This window comes from Lissotriton vulgaris, chromosome 12, assembly GCF_964263255.1.
Source record: "Lissotriton vulgaris chromosome 12, aLisVul1.2, whole genome shotgun sequence".
Taxonomy (NCBI): domain Eukaryota; kingdom Metazoa; phylum Chordata; class Amphibia; order Caudata; family Salamandridae; genus Lissotriton; species Lissotriton vulgaris.
In genome coordinates, this window is record NC_141700.1 from 355,506,992 (window position 1) to 355,533,379 (window position 26,388).

Below are 26,388 nucleotides of genomic sequence, written 5' to 3' on the forward strand. Positions count from 1 at the left end.
AGGCACACACACACACACCACCAGCCATCAGTGCACGCATTCACCAGGCACACACACCACCAAACGGCAGTGCACGCTTTCACCAGGCACCCACACCACCAGCCGTCAGTGCACGCTTTCACCAGGCACACACCACCAGCTGTCAGTGCACGCTTTCACCAGAGACACACACTACCAGCCATCAGTGCACGCTTCCACCAGGCACACACACCACCAGCCGGCCAGGCACACACACACCACCAGCCATCATTGCATGCTTTCAACAGGCACACACACACCACCAGCCATCAGTGCACGCTTTCACCAGGCATACACACCACCGGCCGTCCATGCACACTTTCACCGGGCACAGACACCATCAGTCGTCAGTGTACGCTTCCACCAGGCACACACCACCAGCCGTCAGTGTACACTTTCACCAGGCACACACACACACCACCAGCCATCAGTTCACGCTTTCACCAGGCACACGCACACACCACCAGCCTTCTGTGCACGCTTTCACCAGGCATACACACCACCGGCCGTCAGTGCACACTCTCACGAGGCACGGACACCATCAGTCATCAGTGCACGCTTTCACCAGGCACACACCACCAGCCGTCAGTGCACGCTTTCACCAGGCACACACACACACCGCCAGCCATCAGTGCACGCTTTGCCCAGGCATACACATCACCGGCCGTGAGTGCACGCTTTCACCAGGCACACACACATCACCAGTCATCAGTGCACGCTTTCACCGGGTACAAACCCCACCAGCCGTTAGTGCACGCTTTCACCGGGTACAAACCCCACCAGCCGTTAGTGCACGCTTTCACCGGGCACAAACACCACCAGCCGTCAGTGCAAGATTCCTCCAGGCACACACCACCAGATGTCAGTGCACGCTTTAAGCAGGCACACACACCACCAGCCGTCAGTGTGCGCTTTCACCAGGCACACACCACCAGCCATCAGTGCATGCTTCCACCAGGCACACACAGCACCAGCCGGCCAGGCACACACACAGCATGAGCCATCAGTGCATGCTTTCAAAAGGCACACACACACCACCAGCCATCAGTGCACGTTTTCACCAGGCATACACACCACCGGCTGTCAGTGCACACTTTCACCGGGTAGAGACACCATCAGTCATCAGGGAACGCTTACACCAGGCACACACCACCAGCCGTCAGTGCACGCTTTCACCAGGCACACACACACACACCGCCAGCCATGAGTGCACGCTTTCACCAGGCACACACCGCCAGCTGTCAGTGCACGCTTTCACCAGGCACAAACACCACCAGCCGTCAGTGCAAGATTCCTCCAGGCACACACCACCATATGTCAGTGCACGCTTTAAGCAGGCACACACACCACCAGCCGTCAGTGTGCGCTTTCACCAGGCACACACCACCAGCCATCAGTGCATGCTTCCACCAGGCACACACACCACCAGCCGGCCAGGCCCACACACACCACCAGCCGTCAGTGCACGCTTTCACCAGGCCCACACAAAACCAGCCATCAGTGCACCATTTCTACAGGCACACACACACCACCAGCCATCAGTGCACACATCAATTGTTAACGCATCCACAATTAACTATTGTAGCAATCGGAGTATGGCACTCTTTTCTTTTAAACATATTCATCTAAAGCGCAGCATGCCACCATTCCCTCGCACTCAGCACCCTCTCACACTCTGCAATGGAACATACACTCCAAATACCACTCTTTGCCACATAATTAAACTCCACATAATTACTCTGCACTCAATGCAACGTACATTTCAAATACCACTCAGTGCCACATAATTACAGGCCACATATTTACACTCTACTGAATGCAACACACTCCACACAATACGACTCAGTGCTACATAATTATATGCTGCATAATTACACTGCACTCAACGCAACATACACTCCAAATTCCACTCAGTGCCACATAATTACACGCCACATAATTACACTGCACTCAATGCAACAGACACTCCACACGATACCACTTAGTGCCACATAATTATATGCTTCATAATTACACTGTGCTCAACGCAACATACACTCCAAATACCACTCAGTGCCACATAATTACACGCCACCTAATTACACTGCACTCAATGCAATATACACTCCAAATCACACTCAGTGCCACATAGTTACGCACCACATAATTACACTGCACTAAATGCAACATACACTCCAAACACCACTCAGTACCACATAATTACACGCCACATAATTACACACTACTGAATGCAACACACACTCCACACAATACCACTCAGTGCCACATAATTATATGCTACATAATTACACAACACTCAATGCAACATACACTCCAAATACCTCTCAGTGCCACATAGTTATATGCAACATAATTACATTGCACACAATGCAACATACACTCCAAGTACCACTCAGTGCCACATAATTACACACCACATAATTACACTCTACTGAATACAACATACACTCCACACAATACCACTCAGTGCCACATAATTATATGCTACATAATTACACTGCAATCAACGCAACATACTCTCCAAATACCACTAAGTGCCACATAATTACACGCCACATAATTACACTGCACCGAATGCAACATACACTCCAAATACAACTAAGTGCCACATAATTAAACTCCACATAATTACTCTGCACTCAATGCAACGTACATTCCAAATACCACTCAGTGCCACATAATTACACGCCACATATTTACACTGCACTCAATGCAACATACACTCCAAATAACACTCAGTGCCACATAATTACACGCCACATAATTACACTGCACTCAATGCAACAGACACTCCACACAATACCACTCAGTGCCACATAATTATATGCTTCATAATTACACTGCGCTCAACACAACATACATTCCAAATACCGCTCAGTGCCACATAATTACACGCCACATAATTACACTGCACTCAATGCAACATACTTTCCAAATACCACTCAGTACCACCTAATTACACGCCACATATTTACACAGCACTCAATGCAACATACACTCCAAATACCTCTCAGTGCCACATAGTTATATGCAACATAATTACACTGCACACAATGCAACATACACTCCAAATACCACTCAGTGCCCCATAATTACACACCACATAATTACACTCTACTGAATGCAACACACTCCACAAAATACCACTCAGTGCTACATAATTATATGCTGCATAATTACACTGCACTCATGCAACATACACTCCAAACAATACCACTCAGTGCCACATAATTACATGCCACACAATTACACTCTACCGAATACAACATACACTCCACACAATACCACTCAGTGCCACATAATTTTATGCTACATAATTACACTGCACTCAACGCAACATACACTCCAAATACCACTCAGTGCCACATAATTACACACCACATAATTACACTGCACTCAATGCAACATACACTCCAAATACCACTCAGTGCCACATAATTAAACTCCACATAATTACTCTGCACTCAATGCAACGTACATTTCAAATACCACTCAGTGCCACATAATTACAGGCCACATATTTACACTGCACTCAATGCAGCATACACTCCAAATACCACTCAGTGCCACATAATTACACGCCACATAATTACACTGCACTCAATGCAACAGACACTCCACACGATACCACTTAGTGCCACATAATTATATGCTTCGTAATTACACTGTGCTCAACGCAACATACACTCCAAATACCACTCAGTGCCACATAATTACACGCCACCTAATTACACTGCACTCAATGCAATATACACTCCAAATCACACTCAGTGCCACATAGTTACGCACCACATAATTACACTGCACTAAATGCAACATACACTCCAAATACCACTCAGTACCACATAATTACACGCCACATAATTACACACTACTGAATGCAACACACACTCCACACAATACCACTCAGTGCCACATAATTATATGCTACATAATTACACAGCACTCAATGCAACATACACTCCAAATACCACTCAGTGCCACATAATTACACACCACATAATTACACTCTACTGAATACAACATACACTCCACACAATACCACTCAGTGCCACATAATTATATGCTACATAATTACACTGCAATCAACGCAACATACTCTCCAAATACCACTCAGTGCCACATAATTACACGCCACATAATTACACTGCACCGAATGCAACATACACTCCAAATACCACTAAGTGCCACATAATTAAACTCCACATAATTACTCTGCACTCAATGCAACGTACATTCCAAATACCACTCAGTGCCACATAATTACACGCCACATATTTACACTGCACTCAATGCAACATACACTCCAAATAACACTCAGTGCCACATAATTACACGCCACATAATTACACTGCACTCAATGTAACAGACACTCCACACAATACCACTCAGTGCCACATAATTATATGCTTCATAATTACACTGCGCTCAACACAACATACATTCCAAATACCGCTCAGTGCCACATAATTACACGCCACATAATTACACTGCACTCAATGCAACATACACTCCAAATACCACTCAGTGCCACATAATTACACGCCACATAATTACACTGCACCGAATACAACATACACTCCAAATACCACTAAGTGCCACATAATTAAACTCCACATAATTACTCTGCACTCAATGCAACGTACATTCCAAATACCACTCAGTGCCACATAATTACACGCCACATAATTACACTACACTCAATGCAACATACTTTCCAAATACCACTCAGTACCACCTAATTACACGCCACATATTTACACAGCACTCAATGCAACATACACTCCAAATACCTCTCAGTGCCACATAATTACACAGCACTCAATGCAACATACACTCCAAATACCACTCAGTGCCACATAATTACACAAAACACAGTTGATGGACAGAATGCAGAACAATGTGTTACATTCACCCCAGTAAAAAGATCTGGGCCTAAATCCATCGTTTTTTTGCACTCCACACCACCCTAGGTCAGACACTGGCTATATGCAAATCAGCCTTGACCCTGTGCCTTATGGGAACAGTCCAGCCTGAACTACCAAGCCATGTCTTTCCTAGACCGCAATCAAGCATCCAAGGACCGGTTTCTGGCTATCAGCCTTCTTCAGCCTGGAATGCTTGACTCCAGTGATGTGGAGAGCCTGGGACTCACGTCTGAGCATACCCAGCCCACTCGAACTTGCCTCTAAGAAGGCTCTACTGCCAGTTTCAGGGTCCTCACCACCTCCTGTCCGCTTGGAAAACCCCAATCTCATAAGCCTGATCATTAAGAACAATGCCTCATGGACCACCTTTAGCCCTTTCAGTGAAAAAGACATCAACAGGATTCTTCTGAACATCACTCCTTCCAACTACTTTATTGACCCTCTGTCCCCGACCATCTTCAAAGAGATCAAGAATATTCTCATCCCTACCTGGACAAGGTTTGTAAACACTTCTCTCTCACAAGGCACGATTCCTGACTGTCTAAAAGCAGCGCTGGTATCACTCATACTAAAACAAACAACTGCAGATAAATCTAACCTCAATAATTTCTGCCCCATATCGAACATCCCCACTCTAGCCAAACTACTAGAAAAATGCGTACAATCCCAACTTTGTGCTCACATGGAGAATTTCCAACTCCTTAACCAGCATCAATCAGACTTTCGGAAGGGGCACAGCACAGAATCGCCACTCACGCACGTTTCGACGACATCTTAAAAATGCTTGACCAAAAGGATTCCTGCCTCCTGATCCTCCTTGATCTTTCCTCTGCATTCGACACGGTTAATCACAACAACCTCCTTTCCACTCTGAAGAACAGGATGGGATTTTCGGGACTGGTATTACAATGGTTCACCTACTTCCTCCACCACAGAACACAAAGGGTTAAGGTAAACCACTCACTCTCCCAGTCCTCTCCAGCACTCATGAGTGTCCGCCCTCTCTACTATCCTCTCCAACCTGTTTTTGGAACCTCTTGCTAATTCTCTAAATGACATGAACATTTCCTTCCAAATGTACCCGGACAACACACAACTTTACTTGAAAATCTCATACCTGTATAACATCATCTCACTCAACTCTACCCTAACGTCTACTCAAAATTGGTTAACTGAGAACCACCTCCTGCGCAACACCTCCAAAACTGAATTCCTCCTCCTTATCTCTCCTCCGAACCACCTGCTCAAGCTTGACCTTTGCTTGATTCACCTCACGGCTTTCAATTGCACCCCTCTCGGCTTTCAATTGCACCCCTCTCATCATAGACTTGGCCAAATCTTTAATTTTGTCATCACCAAATAAAAACCTTGGCTATTTTTATCCACCTTCTGAATTAGCAAGGTCCCCCAGTTTTGGATCAATTCAAAATCCTTTGCCTCTCTCATAAGAAAAAGCAGCATTTGCATTGCCCAAAAACACACTGCTGTCTTGCCCTTCTAGATATTACCTCTAGGTCCTACCTCCTTCCTGCATTTTTACCTTAGTCAGGCACAAAAACGTCGTCCGTGGTCCCAAGTTGGCGAATCTCTTGCCCTAGCATGCTGGCCAGGCTCTATCCACACCTCACCTGGGGCCTTTACCACCCCTTCTTAGAAAAGTGACAAGTGGAGCATTCAAAACTAGGGCCACTGCCACTTTGGCTGAAATGACTGTCTGGGGCATTTTTGCGACCTGGTCAATTGAAATTCTGATTCTGGACTTTATATACTCATCCTCAAAAGGTGGAGGAACCCCTGATTGGAATTTGGGTGCTATAACCTTCCCGATTCAAATATGGGATTACCTTTCGCATCCAGAATCACTGTCTGTGCTTTATCAGCTGTTCTGGAAGAAATGCGTTGTGGCTGGCACACATAGATGCATCCTTTGGCAGAACCATTTGCGGGTCTAATCCGGATATCATAATAGAATCCGACGCCCCCAAATCTGGCTGGGGAGCGCTATGTGGGGATGCCATCATTGGAGGAAAATGGTCAGCGGAAAAGCAATGACTCCATATCAACTGCCTGGAACTAATGGCAGGGTCCTTTTCAGTACAGTGTAGTTGAAAGAACTAGTGGCATCATTATGATAGAAGACAGCAGAAAACTGATCATTCAAATCAGCATATCGCCTTGTGCGTGGCCCACCCAGGGAAGCTATATTCAGGTCTTAATATCCTCTCCATACTGCAGAATTAAACCCCAGTCTTCCAAATTATGCTCCATTACCATGAAGATTCTTCCCAACAGGTTTACGTTTATTCTTTATTAATCTTTTGACCCTGGGAGGCGCAAACCGCAGATAATTTGGCAGTTACAACTGAATTCCCACCTTATGTATTGAATTGACAACAGAGTTAACCAGAAAATCACATCTTTCTTTAAATACTTCCTCCTCCTTTGACACTTTGTGAGTATTATCATTACTATTCATACTGAAATGCTTCAAAGCAGGGAATTGAACGCCTGCCAAATGTAGTTTTAAATGATAAGCAGTATAATTTGACACAAAACAGTGTCTATTCTTTTTGCAGAAAATGCAACCACAGCCATTTCGAATATTTCACTCTGTGGAATTTATGAAGGCGTCACCCAAGTTTGAACTCTTAACTTTCGACCATCTTTTCCCAAGGAAAGCGAAAACACAGTTTAGCTCTCAAATCGGTACAGAAAACCAGCTCTTTTGATGCCTGACGAGTTTACAAAGTAACATTTACTGTTTGTAATTTACCAAACCCCTGGAGACCCACGCCCTTTTTTCATTCCAGCAGCTTGAATCAACAAGGGTGGATCCTGTACAGGACGCCCTCAAAAGAAACAATGTTTCACCATATTGCACATTTAGCCACAGAAGGCGGCAACAAAATAAACAGTCATTTACCTCCATTTTAGTTACATATGGCTACCAGCTGCAACAATTAATCAAGGCAAATAAGCAACAGTGCGTGCGCTTGTCGATCATTTAAACAAACTTGATAGTATCACCCAGCACTCTTTAAACCGAATTCGAATAACAGAACCTCAGCCAAAATTGGCTGATGGACTGCTCCTATTTACGGCATGCTGGTGTATTTTTAGGTCTCGCCTGTCGATGCGCATGCGCATCGAGCAAGGCGAGAGTATTGGCACTTATCCGCTCTTTATCCACACTGCAAGGAATCGTGGCGATTCCTTGCAGTGCACGAGAAATTTAAGCTCAATGCGCATGCGCATTGAGCTTAAATGCGCGTGCACATGCCCCCAGCCGCCTACTCTCTCTCACAGCCTCCCCCAGCTCCGCCCCCTCACTACTTGATTGCACGGCCGCTAGGCCGTGCCTCCCCTACTCTCCTCCCCCCTCCTCCTCTCCTCCCCTGCCTGCCTGCCGCTAGGCCGTGCCTCCCCTACTCTCCTCCCCCCTCCTCCTCCTACTCTCCTCCCCTGCCTGCCTGCTGTGTGTCTCTTTACATGTCTTCCCTCTTTGTTCGTGCTCTCAGCGTGTATCAAAGTGACATGAGCTCTGAGCTCAGTTTCCTTAAGAGTCACAGTGCATGAGAGCCAAGTTTACCTTGATCAGTGACAGTCGCGTTGGCACAGGATATAGGCCGCTCACAAATTCAGTGCGCCCGCTACTGTGTTGAAATTGGGATACAGGCGCACGCCATTTTGGATTGGTCTAGTATCAGGCCGAGACCCGCAGACAGCCAGGAATGTTGGAGAACGCTGATAATGGCTGTGTTTGTGGCTGGTCCCACCAGCACATGCACGATTTGGTCACTTCCTGTTATTCTCTGGCCACATAGACGTCATCCTGGTGAAAGCTGTGACTGTGTACAGGACAGGCTCGTGCTCCGCCACCAGCAATCTGTGCTCCGAGCTCCCAGGCGGCCGCGCCGTGGGGATAATTTTGAACAATAATACACACATCCTCTCTTCATTGCAGTGGCGCAGGCCGCCCTGGGCCCACTGATTGCAGCCAGGCCCGGGTGGCTTTCGAAGCGTTAATGGCTGTTGACAGAACTCAGACTGTGTTTGCGACATCTGCTTGCTTGGCTGTGAGCAAGGGTTGTTATTTTATTTTTTTTGCCTTGGTCTCCTCGCGGCATCAAGGTTGTGGTGAAAGGAACCGCCCACCCCTGATCTGGAGTTAAAAAGCTCAATTGGAACCAAGGGCTCCTCTTCAGCAGGCAGGTAATGAGGGTAACCATGGAAACCCACCAGAGGAAGTGTATTCTGGCAGGAGGACGTTAATCCCCTCAAGGGCATACGAAGGACATCTGGACTTTGCGGGCACTCGGCAGAAATGTGCATTTTAGTTAAAAAAATTACCGCTGTAAGAAACGCCCATCTGTAAAAACTGTGTCCAGCGTTGGAGACACAAGGTCAACTTTAGTCTACACAACACCCTCACTCTCACTCATCCTCACTCACCCTCACCCACCCTCAACCCCTCACCCTCACTCACCCTCACCCACCCTCAACCCCTCACCCTAACTCACCCTCACTCACCCTCACTCACCCTCAACCCCTCACCCTCACTCACCCTCACTCACCCTCAACCCCTCACCCTCACTCACCCACCCTCACCCTCACCCTCACCCACCCTCACTCACCCTCACTCACCCTCACCCTCACTCACCCTCAACCCCTCACCCACCCTCAACCCCTCACCCTCACTCACCCTCAACCCCTCACCCTCAACCCCTCACTCACCCTCCCCCTCAACACCTCGGCCTCACCCTCACTCACCCTCAACCATTCACCCTCACTCACCCTCAACCCCTCACCCTCACTCACCCTCAACACCTCACCCTCACTCACCCGCACTCACCCTCACCCTCACTCACCCTCACCCTCACTCACCCTCACTCACCCTCACTCACCCTCACCCTCACTCACCCTCACTCACCCTCACTCACCCTCACTCACCCTCACTCACCCTCACCCACCCTCACCCACCCTCACCATCACTCACCCTCACCCTCACTCACCCTCACTCACCCTCACTCACCCTCACTCACCCTCACTCACCCTCACTCTCACTCATCCTCACTCACCCTCACCCACCCTCAACCCCTCACCCTCACTCACCCTCACCCACCCTCAACCCCTCACCCTAACTCACCCTCACTCACCCTCAACCCCTCACCCTCACTCACCCTCACTCACCCTCAACCCCTCACCCTCACTCACCCTCAACCCCTCACCCTCACCCACACTCACCCACACTCACCCCCACTCACCCTCACTCACACTCACTCACCCACCCTCACTCACCCTCAACCCCTCACCCTCACTCACCCTCAACCCCTCACCCTCAACCCCTCACTCACCCTCACCACCTCAGCCTCACCCTCACTCACCCTCAACCCCTCACCCTCAACCTCATGCTAAAGATTTACAAAAAAAACCATAAACAATTCTAAAAGCACTAACTCTAATGCTGCGAGACCTATTGCATTTCTAATGCTTGTTTCTATGTTGTTACAACTTGGCCAAGGGAGCAGGTTTGTGTGAAATGCAGTGTACTTCAAATGTGGTATTCAATGAAAGGAAAAGAGACTATAAAAGGGCACACCTGTTGTAATACAAGTATGCACTGTAATACTTTCTTATTTTTTTCATTTTTACACAATTTAACACTGTAAGGGCAAAGGTTTCACATCATTAGTATCAGTTTAAAACCTAAATACAGCTATCAGCAACTGAAAGGCGACCTGCTACAGCACAGAATAGGACAGGCATCTCCAACCTTTCCTATGAGGAGAACTACCTCTGAATGATGAAAATAGTTCTGAGCTACTGATGACTTTGACAATTGTTGCAGTAGGAAGCACATTAGAGCCAATTACAGTAATATGCGCACTTTGTAGGATTGCTAGTACTGCCCACCCAGATGTATGTCACAGAATCAGATTTATTTTTTAAAAGTAAATAAATGTGGAGTTAAGAACAAGCATACAACTATACTTATCTTTGTACCCTTAACGTCATGAAATTGCATTTTAGTCTGGATCTTTTTTGGACAATACTTACATTTTAATATTGTAACAGAACACCAGCCACCTTGACACATGACAGCAGTGCCAGGAAGAGTAAAGTTTAATCGTAATAAAACGTGTTCACGTGACCAATGACATAACAGTCACAACTGTAAGTGTCCACTGGCACACAGGAAATCCAGCAAGCTATACATCTCCACAACTTGGGATGAACTATCATTCAAAGAGTAGTTTTCAATATGTTTTGGATTTTCAGTCTTTTCCCCCCAAACATTAGCATATCGGTTTCGCCTAATCAACGATTTTGTATCAAATATGCAGTTTTTGGGGGATTTGACACACTCAAAGAAAGCATTGTTTTTTTTCTGGCAAAGTGACCTTATTACACATTGCTAGGGTAGTCCCTCTGAATTTAGTGCTATGTTGAGTTGCATCTCAGGGAGCTACTTCCAGGGTACTGGCATGCTACCGGTAGCTCCCGAGCTACTTGTTGGAGACCTTTTGTATAGAACATGGCGTTGGGAGGCAACACAAGCGGAGTGTTTGTAGTAACCTTTGAACTATACAAGTGAACATTTTTTTTAAAAAGAAATCTACAATTTATGCACCAGACGATGCATAATGTGTCAAGTAGGGTAATCCATAATTCTGTGTTCAACACAGCAGCCACAATGTGGGCATTTCCAGTGGCCCTGGCTAAACTTATTTACACTAATGCTGAGTCTCTTACTGCCTACTAATATGCAGTGAAACTATTAATGTGAAGAGTGTTGTTAATCCTGTTTAAAACCATTGAGCAATTATGAGCCTCTTAAAATCATAGGTAGCCTCACTCTGGATGCTGATTGGAGTCTTTAAACAAATAGCTCTCCATCGAGCCTCATTAAGACACTTGCTGTCTTCGACTCTGGAGAGAGGTAGGACTCTTAGTTATGAGGACTCTGAATCAGTACAGAACCATGCTACATGTGAGGGCCTGTCCTGATTGTCTTCATGCTGTCAGCCATCACAGCTGCAAATGAGATTGAAAGGCTTAGGGACAGCATGGGGAGTAAATCAAGTTACATATTCGTTTTTTATTTTCTATAAATAAATCTACAGAAACAGCCATATTTGTGGGTATAAACAGAAGAAAAAAAAATGAAATCGGGGAGCCCTATGTATAAAATATGTTTTCAACTAAGCTCTGCTTGTAGGGCTCTGGAATTTGATGGTATACATTCCTAGTGGCATGTGAAGGGCTGTATGTGGCAGTTTAAAAATACACCTTGGTTTCATGGAAAGGACGAGACATGGGGCGTTGTTTTAGTAATATTGTAGTTTTGAGAGTTATCATGAAGTCCTAAAATACTGCCGCGTGAGCCAGCTGCCCCCCCCCCCTGCCGCGTGAGCCAGCTGCCCCCCCCCCCTGCCGCGTGAGCCAGCTGCCCCCCCCCCCCCCTGCCGCGTGAGCCAGCTGCCCCCCCCCTGCCGCGTGAGCCAGCTGCCCCCCCCCTGCCGCGTGAGCCAGCTGCCCCCCCCCTGCCGCGTGAGCCAGCTGCCCCCCCCCTGCCGCGTGAGCCAGCTGCCCCCCCCCTGCCGCGTGAGCCAGCTGCCCCCCCCCTGCCGCGTGAGCCAGCTGCCCCCCCCCTGCCGCGTGAGCCAGCTGCCCCCCCCCTGCCGCGTGAGCCAGCTGCCCCCCCCCTGCCGCGTGAGCCAGCTGCCCCCCCCCTGCCGCGTGAGCCAGCTGCCCCCCCCCTGCCGCGTGAGCCAGCTGCCCCCCCCCTGCCGCGTGAGCCAGCTGCCCCCCCCCTGCCGCGTGAGCCAGCTGCCCCCCCCCTGCCGCGTGAGCCAGCTGCCCCCCCCCTGCCGCGTGAGCCAGCTGCCCCCCCCCTGCCGCGTGAGCCAGCTGCCCCCCCCCTGCCGCGTGAGCCAGCTGCCCCCCCCCCCTGCCGCGTGAGCCAGCTGCCCCCCCCCCTGCCGCGTGAGCCAGCTGCCCCCCCCCCTGCCGCGTGAGCCAGCTGCCCCCCCCCTGCCGCGTGAGCCAGCTGCCCCCCCCTGCCGCGTGAGCCAGCTGCCCCCCCCTGCCGCGTGAGCCAGCTGCCCCCCCCTGCCGCGTGAGCCAGCTGCCCCCCCCTGCCGCGTGAGCCAGCTGCCCCCCCCTGCCGCGTGAGCCAGCTGCCCCCCCCTGCCGCGTGAGCCAGCTGCCCCCCCCTGCCGCGTGAGCCAGCTGCCCCCCCCTGCCGCGTGAGCCAGCTGCCCCCCCTGCCGCGTGAGCCAGCTGCCCCCCCTGCCGCGTGAGCCAGCTGCCCCCCCTGCCGCGTGAGCCAGCTGCCCCCCCTGCCGCGTGAGCCAGCTGCCCCCCCTGCCGCGTGAGCCAGCTGCCCCCCCCTGCCGCGTGAGCCAGCTGCCCCCCCCTGCCGCGTGAGCCAGCTGCCCCCCCCTGCCGCGTGAGCCAGCTGCCCCCCCCTGCCGCGTGTGCCAGCTGCCCCCCCCTGCCGCGTGTGCCAGCTGCCCCCCCCTGCCGCGTGAGCCAGCTGCCCCCCCTGCCGCGTGAGCCAGCTGCCCCCCCTGCCGCGTGAGCCAGCTGCCCCCCCTGCCGCGTGAGCCAGCTGCCCCCCCTGCCGCGTGAGCCAGCTGCCCCCCCTGCCGCGTGAGCCAGCTGCCCCCCCTGCCGCGTGAGCCAGCTGCCCCCCCTGCCGCGTGAGCCAGCTGCCCCCCCCTGCCGCGTGAGCCAGCTGCCCCCCCCTGCCGCGTGAGCCAGCTGCCCCCCCCTGCCGCGTGAGCCAGCTGCCCCCCCCTGCCGCGTGAGCCAGCTGCCCCCCCCTGCCGCGTGAGCCAGCTGCCCCCCCCTGCCGCGTGAGCCAGCTGCCCCCCCCTGCCGCGTGAGCCAGCTGCCCCCCCCTGCCGCGTGAGCCAGCTGCCCCCCCCCTGCCGCGTGAGCCAGCTGCCCCCCCCCTGCCGCGTGAGCCAGCTGCCCCCCCCCTGCCGCGTGAGCCAGCTGCCCCCCCCCTGCCGCGTGAGCCAGCTGCCCCCCCCCTGCCGCGTGAGCCAGCTGCCCCCCCCTGCCGCGTGAGCCAGCTGCCCCCCCCTGCCGCGTGAGCCAGCTGCCCCCCCTGAACTGCGGTGCCACACGAGACGGGGGAAAGGAGGCGGCGGCTTACCTCGCCCGGCGGACAGGGCCGGACTGGGAACCAGAACCGGCCCTGGCAAAGTGCTCGGTCGGCCCCCTCCCCCCTCCGGGAGGAGGGGGAGGTGTGGCCGTGCTCTGTGCCAGGGCCGGTTTTCGGCCGTTTTTGTTACAGGGCCGTTTTTGCAGCATAACGGCCCTGTAACAAAAACGGCCCCCAGGGGGCCAAAACCGGCCCCCAACCATGCGGCCCACCGGGGGATTGCCCGGTGCCCGCAACGGCCAGTCCGGGCCTGCCGGCGGAGCGGGCGGCTCTGCGGTGACCGGTGCGGACATTGGCCCCATTGGAGGGCATAGTGAACAGGGCACCCCGTGGCAGGCTGGAGCTGCGGCCTTGGAGGTGCCACCCCATCCCCCCAGCTTCATCGGCGTGGGCGCAACGGCATGGTGCCGCCATTGCGGCCTGGTGGCCAGACGCCGGTAGCGGCTTGTGGATCAGCACGCTTTTGGCGCCAACGACTGGGTCCCGGCGGCGGAGGCTCTGGTCTTGACCGCGCTTTGGGGAGCCTGTTCATCAGCAGCAACCATCTGATTTATGGTGGACCGAGTGCTGGGGGCTGCTCTTGGAGGACTTGGGCCTGATCGCGACGGGGCGTGGCTGGTCGCGAAGAGCCACTTCCTGGGGGCCGCAGCTGTGCACGGAGGAGTCTGCTTGTGGGGAGTTCTATCGGTGGCCCGGCCCGGAGGTGCTTCCTGGTGGACCGGCGGTCGGCGTTGTCGGCCCAGTTACAAGTATCAGTGGCCAGGAGGGTCGAGATGGCGGGCAACCCGCGGAGAGGGAAGAATGGCAAGGATGGCCTAACCAAAGGATCCCAGCATCCGCCGTCCACTGGGGCGAGTGCTTCGTCTGCGTCGAGGGACGATGAGGCCCCAGCCACCAAGGCGTTCATGACGGAGCTTTTCGCCTCCATCAAGGAAGACATATCCGAACTACGTAGCCAGCTGGCGTCGGACCTTCGAGAGGTGAGGAGGGACGTGGATGGTATCGGTGAAAGGGTGGCCACCTAGGAGGATCACGACCTGAATGTGGCAAATGATGTGCACCAGTTGCAACAAGACGTGCTTCGCCTCACGGAGCAAAATCTGGACCTTCAATCGCATGCGGAGGATCTGGAGAATTACTCCAGGAGGAACAACATCCGCATACGATCGGTGCCATGGGACGGGGAGTCTGGCGATCTGAGGGGCTATGTACTAGCGCTGCTTCTACAGATTTTGGACGATGAAGACATCAGTGAGATCAAGATGGACAGGGCGCATAGGGTTGGGCTGCCCAGGCGTGGAGGGGGACCTCCGCCGGACATCCTAGTCTGTGTCCACGATTTTCAGTTGAAGGAGCGCATTCTGCGGAAGGCACAGGAGACTCCATCTCTGCAGTTTCGGGGCCATCATCCTCAACTATATCAGGACCTGGCAGCATCCACTTTACAGAAGCGGCGTGAGTTTCGACCCGTGACTGCATTCTTGAGGGAACGTAACATTGCTTATTCCTGGGGTCATCCGTTCCGCATCATTTTCCGATGGCAAAACAGGCTTGCGCAGATCAGGTCACTGCAGGTGGCGAAGGACCTCCTGGGCATCGATGACACGGAATCTCCCCCTGGCAGCGGGAGTCCCCCTGCGAGGGGACGGCGGCGGTCCCCCTCCTGGCACAGAGTGGGCGGAGAGGTAGAGAGGAGAATGCCGGACCGGGCTACCAGTCTCCAAGAAAGAGATGAGGCGGTGGCTTCTGTTGCTTCCGCCACCCTGGCGGCTTCACAGCTTGGCTCCGGGGCGGCATGACCTGAGGAGTGTGGTCTGACTGGCGCCGGAGGGACATGATCATGCAGGTACCGTGGGTTCATTTGTACTTTGTGGGAAGACGCCCCGGTATATGGTCATTTGGACTCACCGACAGGTGTTCCTCTCTCGGCCCCTAGAGGACTTCCTGGACTTCTTGGACTGCCATCTTCGCGGGTGGTTTGGTCTTTACATTTTTTGCTTGTTTTGTTGGGTATGGAATTGTGTTTGGGTTCTTCTGGGGGGAGGGTGGCCCTGTGGGGAGGGGTTGGGGAGTTGATGGGGGGACGGGATGGGGGGGGACAGTGGTGGTGACACGGGTGAGCAGAGGAGTGTGTGGCTGGGATGTGTGCGGGAAGCTGTGGTGTGCATGGGGAGGGTGCGGTTTGCTCCGAGGTCGCTGACTAATTACTGTCAGATTGGTGGTGGCTGGGGGGGTGTCTTGGGGCGTTCTCCTGCACTGCCTGCGATTGATGGGCTTTCAGATGCGGGAGGGGGAACTTTTGAGGTGATTGTAGAGAGGGCTGGTTTGTTGCTACATTATGCCTGTTAGTATAGGAACTTGGAACGTTAAGGGCCTGAATTCCCCGCAAAAGCGACAGAAGGTATGGAAATATGTGACCGATCATCAGTTGGATGTTGTGGGGCTCCAGGAGACTCATTTAGCGCGCAAGGATGAGCTGCGCCTTCGGCATAGGGCATATCCCCTTATATACAGGTCTTCAGCTTCCACGAAGCATAGAGGGGTGGCTCTCCTCTTCCGCGCTGCACTTTCAACCTCTGGAGGTGCGCAATGATAAGGATGGCCGCTGGCTGATGGTGAAAGGTCTTGTTCAAGGGAGGTTGTGTACCTTTGTAGTGGTGTATCTCCCCAATGCTGGTCAGAATGGGTTTCTACAAGGCTTGTTGCAGAGGGTGGGAGACTTTGCTGAGGGGCACTTGTTCTTAATGGGGGACTTTAATTTGGTGTGGGATAGGACAGTAGATAGCTCTGGTGCCAACAGGGCCGACACGGGCGTGTTTACTGCTTCAACGCAGCAGTTGGTTGGGGAACTGGGGATGGTTGATAGCTGGCGATCTACTCACCCTACATCCCAGGATTACACATTCTTCTCACATGTACATCACTCCTATTCACGATTGGATCACATCTTCCTCAGCCAGGCTCTTAGGGGAGATATCCTTGACTCTACCATTCTTCCGCTCTCAGTCTCTGATCACAGTATGCTGGTGCTCAGCCTACGCTGGTCGCCGGCCGGCGACGGGCAGCGGAAATGGTATTTCCCAGCCTCGGTGGTCAGGGATGATACCTCTAATAAGGCGCTGCGGAGAGCCATAAGGGACTTTTTTGAGCTTAATCCCGTGTCTGATACCTCGGTCTCCACTACTTGGAACGCCTTTAAGGCGTCGATCAGGGGCACGTGCCTGGGCCTCAATGCACATCTCAATCGTCTGCGGCGCCGGGAGCGGGAAGAACTGGAGGCAGAGTTGGCGGTCCTCGACCAGGCCCACAAGCTTAACCCCTCGAGACTGACCCTCCGGCCACTAACGGCGGTTCGGGGGAAGCTGAGAGCCCACTATAATAACAGGGCGGAATTTACGTTGTTGAGGCTGGGAAGACAATCTTATTCTTGTGGGAATAAGGTGGGTAGACACCTGGCTCGCCAACTGCGTGATAGGAGGGAGCGTGAGTATATCGGGGGGGATCCGCGATGCGTCCGGCGTGTTGCAACACTGGGACGAAACGAAAGCGGCCATTTTTGGCCACTTCTATGCGGAACTCTATGCGGGGGACAGGCTCCACGCGGGTGACCAACGGGAGTACTTGCGGCGCCTACCCCTCCCCCAGGTATCTAAAGAGTGGAATGAATTGTTGGAGGCCCCGATTACCAGAGAGGAGGTGCTGGAGGCCATCAAGAACTTGAAACTTCACAAAGCGCCTGGGCCTGATGGCTATACCGCCATCTTTTACAAATCGTACGCCACGGAGCTCTGCGATTTTCTAGTCTCCCTTTTTAATGACATGGCCGTGTCTGGCTCCTCCGCTGGCTCCCTTTCAGAGGCCGTGATAACGGTTTTGCCTAAACCAGGGAAGGACCACACCCATTGCTCTTCATTCCGCCCCATAGTTCTTCTTAACATCGACGCCAAACTGTACTTGGCGATCTTGGCACACAGGCTACAAGATTTGATGCCGGCGATCATACACCCTGACCAATCAGGATTCATCAAGGGGCGCCAGACTCATGACAACACGCGAAGGGTGATTCACTAAATTGAAAAAGCAGACAGGTTCCGAATCCCGGCGGTCCTCGTGGGTCTGGATGCCGAAAAAGCTTTCGACCGTGTAGATTGGGGATTCTTGTTTAATACTATGTCGGCCTTCGGTTTCTCGTATAAGTTCATCACCATGGTGAGGGCGAATTTTTGCGGTCCCAGGTCTCGAGTGGCGGTGAATGGCCATCTGTCGGCGTTCTTCCCGCATTCTCGCGGCACTAGGCAGGGTTGCCCTCTCTCCCCCTTCTCTTCGCGCTGAGCATTGAGCCCTTGGCGATGGCGGTGCGGGAACACGAAGGGATCCGGGGCCTTCCGTTCACAGGAGAGCAACACAAAATTACGCTCTTTGCGAACGACATCTTATTTTCTGTCGCGGACCCGGTACACTCGCTACCATGTATCAGGGAGGCCTTGCTGCGTTATGAAGAGGTGGCCGGCTTCAAAGTCAACTACGACAAGTCGTATATCCTGAATCTTACACTTTCGCAGTCAGAGGTGGACCGAGTGCGCCCCTTGACGCCTTTGGCCTGGGCCACCGGTTCGATTGTCTATCTAGGGGTCCATCTGACACCGACGGTGGGGAAACTGTTCTCGGCTAACTTCCCACCTTTGTTAGCGAAGACCCGAGCGGACTTGGATCGGTGGAAACCTAAATTCTTATCATGGCTGGGCAGAATCCATGCCATTAAGATGGTCCTTCTGCCTAAATATCTGTATCTATTCCAAGCACTGCCTATTCCACTAGACAACGAATTTTTCCGGCACCTCAAGACACAGATGTTGCGGTTTGTGTGGCAAGGGGGTCGGGCACGCTTTTCCTTTGCGGTCTTGCGACGCCCGAGGAATGAGGGTGGCATGGGACTTCCTGACTTGCAGCTCTATTACAAAGCGGCGCAACTGAGAGTGCTAGTGGAGTGGTCCCAACAAACATCAGAAAAACATTGGTTGCACATGGACCGGAGCATGGCTGGCAGATCGGTCTGGGACTTGGCTTGGAAGCCCAAGAAGGACCGTCCATTGAACGCCTATATTAGTACCCCAACGAGTACCACTCTGAAGGTTTGGGACACGTTGGCCGCGGATGAGCACTGGACCACATTCCCCTCGCCGTTCACGCCTTTACACTTCAACCCGGCCTTCCCGCCGGCGATGCGAGAGGGGGCCTTCGATGTCTGGAGGGAGGGTGGTTGCAGGGCTCTGACCCATCTATTTCATGGCCAGGAACCCCTCACCTTTGCTAACTGTATGAGGGACTACGGGGTCCCCCCGTCGGAACGGTATCGCCATGTCCAGTTGCTTCACTGGGCCACATCACCTGGGGTGTTGGATGCAGCTACGAGACCCCCGTCGCCCTTTGAGGCCTTCATACTACGGACTTCTGCCATGAAAGGAGTCATCTCCTTTATATACCAACTCTTACTTAAGTCAGCGGTGGCGCCTCGGCCTCGCTACATGGGACAGTGGGAAGAGATGCTGGGGAGAGATATCTCCGATTCAGAGTGGTTGGCGTTGTGGAGGGATTTGACAGCGTTTAACAACTCGCTGCATTTGAGGGAAGCCCACCTCAAGACGCTCATGCACTGGTATCTATGCCCAGCCAGACTCCATCACATATACCCGTCCACCTCTGACAGGTGCTGGAGGGGATGTGGGCTTCTTGGGGACTTCCGCCACATTTGGTGGGATTGCCCGGTAATCCGACCATACTGGGAGGAGATTCTCTCGCATATCAGGGACGTGCTTGGCTATCCCATGGAGGACTCTATGGCCTATGTCCTATTGGGCCTGCGTGAGCCCGGCCTTGAGTATCAGACACGTGCGGACAAACAGATTCTGTGGCTCTGCCTTGGAGCAGCCAAGCTTACGCTAGCCGCCGCATGGAAAAAGAAAGAGGCACCAGCAATTTCCTTATGGCACGCACGGCTTTGGAAGCTGCTTAGCATGGAAAGAGTGGCGGACATCTTCCTCGGCAATTTCAAGAACTTCCAGTTTAAGTGGGGACCCTTGGTTGCCTATCTCTCTAAGGGCTTACCTTCGGCTGTCTGCCCTGCATCATTGCGGTCACTGCACCTCTTTCAGGTCTAGTATGAATGGTTGTATGTATGTATGGTCTGCATGGAGTCACCACCCTGGGGGGAGGGGATCGTTAGTTTCCTGGTTCTTGGGTTTGTTGAGGTGCTTGCAGACGAGTTCAAGGCTTGTTCAATCTGGGTACGAGGAATCGTGGGCCAGGCAGATTTCCATCTTTAGCTTTCCTTATCGTGCATTGCCCTCTGACAGGCACAACAGCATTATTGCTTTACTGCTTATAGCACTGATTGATTGATTACGGACTTGATGCGCGTCTGCTACCATAGAATGCCGCTGATCTTTGGTTTCTGATTGAGCCCCCTGCGTGGGGAAATGTGCGGGACCTCCGCAGTTTTATTTTTTTTCTGTTTCTACTCAAAAATAAAGATTTTACACAAAAAAAAAATAGTAACCCCACCCATAATTGTTGTGCGTCTACTGCCATAGAGGCCTACTCACTTTCTCACCCTGGGGTCCCTTTTTTACTATCAAGTTCGATATCTGGGAGGCATATGCAGGACTGTGGGCAATGAGGCAGGCTTTCTTTCCCTCCTATACGAGCTGATGCCATATGCACAGAACTGACATGATCTACAATGTTCCTGAAGTATAGAGGCCCCAGGTACGTTGGCCGTGGGTGCCATGACTGCCAACAGAACACAGTCTGCCATTGCTCAGAAGAACTTGGATTTAGGACAGGAGACGCTTGAAGCAGGGAAGGTATTATTATTTTCCTGTTAAATCCTAAAGCATATGAAGGAGATATCAAAGGGGTGTTCCTGGTCTCAGCTCTGTTCACCCAGTCTAGAATTAAGCATTTCTGCAAGTCCAACATCCACACGGGAGATTGCAGTAATGAAGTTGTCAAGTAAAATCAACACACTCTTGTGAGTTGTGTAGTTCTTCCCTTCAACCTTAAAATAATTGTTTCCAGTCCTTACAAGCAATATCTCAGAACCCTTGACCGAATCCCTACTTGATCAAAGTCCTGGTCCTCATGAAACATATGCCTTTTCGATTAACAGTGCTAGCCAACTAAAAACACCCATCAAACCACCAGTCCTTCAGCAGAACCCCAGAAAGGGAGTTGAAAAGACCACTAAAGTAGCACTTGGTTCTCTTGTACTATTAATTGCACGATCCTTATTGAATGTGATGCTGTGATTTTACATTGAGGTTATGAGATGTTTAGAGCTTTGTTAGATGTAACTTCATCATTTATTTTATTAAAGTCTTGGTACATTCTCATTAACTGTGTTTGTAAAGTGTTGTGTTCATGAGTATAATCTTATGCATTTGTTTCCTCTAGAGAATAAATTAATGATATTCATGGCAGATCAGAAGGCTCCCTACTTCAAACCGAAAGTCCAACTGACGTTAGAGTAAGTGTTTCTGATTTGTGTTTCCAGTACAGGTGTTATAATTTACATTGTGTGCATATTAGTTAAATATTGGCTCATTAGTGTAATATGAGTTTTTGTTTCGAGACGTTTTTATCAACCCAGAAATATGTTTGGAATTTGGTATACAATGCATAGTGGCTGAGTCACATATATAATTTTGGGCAGTTATACTGTGAATACTGTGTTATAATAATGAAAAGCATGTAATTGTTTGTATCACAACCATAATATTTTAATCTGTAGGCTCCAGATGTGTTCCTCCATTTCGTCGTACCAGATAATTTTACAACCCTCAGTAAGAAATTATTTCACATTTAAAATAAAGCTCAGAGTAGTGCAGGGCCGGTTTGGATATTCTGCCACTCTGGCATTTCCTAGTAGAAGGAAAATAGGGGGCTTTATTCGTGGTATGATTGGCTCTTATGGCCCAGCCAATTTGTCTGGCGTTGTCCATGGGACTGTCAATGTGACACCAACTGTTAGTCCTTTTGACGTTTAATAATATAGCAATAATTAGGCACAACCTTTTCAAGGAAATGGAATTCAATGCCACCCGATCTTTCACATTTTTTTTTCTATTCTTGTAGCACTGATCTGTTTGAGTTCAGTCCAGTAGTTGATCTATTTGATGTTACAATAAAAAAAAAATTAAAATAATGTGAGTGACTTTTAATGACACATTACCTTTTTAGGTCTCGGACTAGCGTCCCAAGCAGTGGGTGGCGTCTGAGATGTTATGTTATGCAGTATGGGGGCTTGAACCCACCCCTCTTCTCCATTGGCTGACCTCGTAAATGCTGGCCAGCCATTGGAGGAGAGAGGCGTCACTCTGTTCTAGCCCCGGCTAGAGCGGATTTGTGGGCGTTTCTTTCTCATTTTTTAAGTCCCGTCTCTTTTTCAGATGTGGGCCTTTGTGGGCGTTTCCTTTTTTTTTTTTTTTTTTTACACAGGGCTGTTTTTGTGCAGTTGGTAACGTCTCTGTTGCCGGAATGGACGTAGCGATTTGCAATCAGGTAAGCATTTTGTCTCTTTTTGTTCCTCCGCTGTTCCTCGCGTTGTGCTTGTGCCCCCCCACCCTGCTGTTCCTCGTTGTGCTCGTGCCCCCCCACCCCGTTGTTCCTCGTTGTGCTCGTGTCACCCCCACCCCTCGTTGCGCTCGCTTTTCTCACCCCCCTCACCATGGACCCGTCAGGAGTCAGGACAGAAGGCCCTCTGCACACAGCGATGAGGCAGCTCGCCCCAGCAGCACTCGGCCCTCCAGAGCGCCAGCCAATGGGTGCATCTCGGCCGCTGCTATATCTTCCCCCCCCCCCCACCCCCCTCCGCTCTCTTCCCGGACTCAGCTCTCCCTGGTCATCTTTTCTGCTGAGTACATTTCTTTCAGGAGGAAGGGGCTGCCAGGGGCATAGACCCGAGGCCCTCCTGGTGGTATGGACAGAAGGGCAGCCGGGCTCCCATGTGGGGTATTTACCAACTGTTGGCAAGAGTTGATGACCCCAGGCCTCTCCTCCGCAGGCAGCCAGCCTGAGACCCCATCTCTACTAGAGTCCAGAGGAGACAGGGTTGTGCGAGGCGCACTAGTCTCCCTGCTCCGAGCGGACTTTTGTGTTTCCTACCATCGGGATATCAAAGTTTTAAAACACCGTCAGTTAAACACATGCTTCCATGCACACATGAAAAGAAGCCCAGCTTCAGCCCCTTCCCGTGCCCGTCCTCGGAGGCTTGTAATCCGCTGTGAATCTCTTCCCTCCCCGATGGCTGACGCCCCCGAGCCTGCAATCCCGGGCTCCGGCCCACTCTCGCGGTCCGAGGCCGGGAGCGGCGGCCCGCGGGCGGGAGGGGCCCCCTGCAGGGAGCGGGCTCTGTGGCATGGCAATGGAGCTCCGGGGGCCGCGGGGAGTGCGTTCTGGAACGGGCCGAAGTAACACAGGGCTCCGCAGGCCGAGCGCTGGGAGTGGAGACAATGCCAGGGAGCCCTGTCCTGGGGGCCGCCGCCACGCGCCTGCACCCTCGGCTGTGGCACACATGACTCGGGGGCAGCCGGGGGACTTTTACCAGCAGCGGGGCATGGTCCGGCCTCAAGCCCCGCATGCATCACCAGGCGGCTGCGCGCGGATAGCTTCACATGCAGGAAGAGGGCATTCACTGCCATTCGCCGAGCGAGAGGAGACGGGCGCAGACTAAACATAATAAACACACCGTGACACGGTGAAGGCAGGCAGCCGAGTTCAAGAACACAACATGCTCACTTTTTCAGACACCACAGCACACTGAAATGGTGTGTATCGAGGGCCAGGGGCATTATAGCAGCCAAGAAAGCATCTAACAAGTGGAGCTCTGTGTAAGCACTGTGGTAGGTTCACTTTTCTTTGACACGGCTGATGTTTTGTAAATTTACCATAAAATGGCGTCCCATTTGTGCCAGATTTGACATTTACTTTTTCCATTAAGTAGTCTTTGTATAGTGCTGAGCCCGCGTGTTTGCGATCCATAATTTAACTGCGAAAATAAATCATTTTTGCTGTGGTTGTTAATACTGGTAGACAAGTAATAGACAAACTGCTGTCTTTCTGGTTCGTAACAAACATACACAGACATATCCATATTACGAGCAGATGCCCGTTTTCCCGATCGTCATAATTGGGTGGTAAACTATATATCTCTTGCAAAGCGGAATGGGGGCGTTGTGGTTCTGAAAGAGGGCCCTGTTCATATCTTTCCTGAAAGGAGCTGCGCTAGGTGTTTTTAAAGAGAAGTGCGGGCATTGACAAGTGGCAAACCTCAAGGAGTATAAAATCCTTCTCTGACCAGGGTTGCAACATAAAATCTAAATTTTAACATACAACTTACCCATCCTTCATTAGGACAGATATATATTTATTAGCCAAATATGCTGATATGTAAATATATTGTTGTGCTTCATTTGGGGTTGGTCTTCAATCCAGTGGAAGCCATGTGCTAGTGTAAATTTAACGACATTCGTTTATGAAAACCTAAAATGTCTTTAATTTCTTATCAGGGATTAAGAAGTGCTCGAAAATGAGGTAATTTATTCATTTGAGACCAAATCCATACTCAGCAGAGAGTGGGAGTAATAATGAGCATTAATCTACCAAAATGCTCTTTGATTTAACTTCTCTTTGGCCTTTTTGTTTTCTTATTAAAGATGCAGCAACCTTTTGCAGACAGGTGCATCTCGGACACTTCCTAGTTGTAGCATGTGATATAAAAGTTGCAGACCCCCAGTTGTCCAGTCTAGGTACAATGACGCTGCTTTGCTGTGTTAACATATTGGATTATAATGACCCAGTGCAGCAATTAAATGCATATTTAAAGGATAGTACGTTGTTCGTAAGATGTCCTAAACTTTTTAAAGGTCTGTGTCCTTGGAGCAAAGTGATAAGTCACGTGTTGAAGTTAGGAAATCTAGAGAAGTTTAGCACAGGAAAGACCTATTAGATTTATATGACACTCGAAAGGAATTAAAGTGTTAGATTCTTGTAAGTGACCTCACCAGTGCTGAAGGAGTAGAATGTTATGGTGCAGTAAATTAATTTAACATTCAGGTAATATTAACATTGTATAATCCCACAATCTTTGAAGAGAGACCTGTGTGCCCCATGACACCGCAGGAGGTAAGGCTGAATTGGCCCTGGTCTCCCTTAATTTTGTAAAGACATTTGAAACAATGGAGTGGGGATGTTTAATGGCCGTGCTCCGAGGCATGAGGTTCAGGCCCAATTTTTGTGCTTGGATACAACTCCTGTATTCTGGAACCTCGGAGGGGGAGTGGTGACCTCTCTGACCTGTGGATGGTCAGTAGAGGAACCAGTCAGAGGGGTCCTCTTTTGCCCCTTCTTTTGTACTAGCAAGTAAGCCTTTTTCTCTATTGTTGCATAGAGAAATAAAGCCTTGGGTGATGCGGGTGGGTGGTTCCACTAATTTTTTCCTCATTGCTCGTTCCCCTGCCCCCTAGTTGCGCGTGCTTGCTCCCCTGCCCCCTGGTTGCGCCTGCTTGCTCCCCTGCCCCCTGGTTGCGCCTGCTTGCTCCCCTGCCCCCTGGTTGCGCCTGCTTGCTCCTCAGCCCCCTGGTTGCGCCTGCTTGCTCCTCTGCCCCCTGGTTGCGCCTGCATGCTCCCTTGCCCCCTGGTTGCGCCTGCTTGCTCCTCTGCCCCCTGGTTGCCCCCTACTTGCTCCCCTGCCCCCTGGTTGCGCGTGCTTGCTGTCCTGCCCCCCTCGTTGCTTTTGCTTGCTGTCCTGCCCCCCTCATTGCTTGTGCTTGCTGTCCTGCCCCCCCTCGGTGCTTGTGCTTGCTGTCCTGCCCCCCATAGTTGCTTGTGCTTGCTGTCCTTCCCCCTCGTTGCTTGTGCTTGCTGTCCTGCCCCCCCCCTTGTTGCTTGTGCTTGCTGTCCTGCCCCCCCCTTGTTGCTTGTGCTTGCTGTCCTGCCCCCCTCGTTGCTTGTGCTTGCTGTCCTGCCCCCTCGTTGCTTGTGCTTGCTGTCCTGCCCCCCTCGTTCGTTGTGCTGCTCTCCTGCCCTGATATTGGCATTGTAAATGACAATGCCATTTATTTATGTTTCAAAAACAAAAATAAAAATAATGTCATGAGCAATGCCAATAGCTCTAACTTTAAAAATGCCGAGACCATTGCATTGTAAATGCTTGTTATATGAATCAGTCTAAGGTGCTGTTACTTTTCCTGATGCTTAAAGTTGGGGCAA

General features: G+C 51.3%; 1 protein-coding gene across 1 annotated transcript in view; it reads left to right on the plus strand.

The window, feature by feature from the left end:
• The window catches only part of ITFG1 (integrin alpha FG-GAP repeat containing 1), a 1,017,137-nt gene that overhangs the window by 6,084 nt on the left and 984,665 nt on the right, over nt 1-26,388 (plus strand). Inside the window, exon 2 of the mRNA XM_086945125.1 lies at nt 21,574-21,646. Coding sequence (XP_086801251.1) covers nt 21,574-21,646 — 73 coding nt within the window. The remainder of the gene's footprint in view (nt 1-21,573; nt 21,647-26,388) is intronic.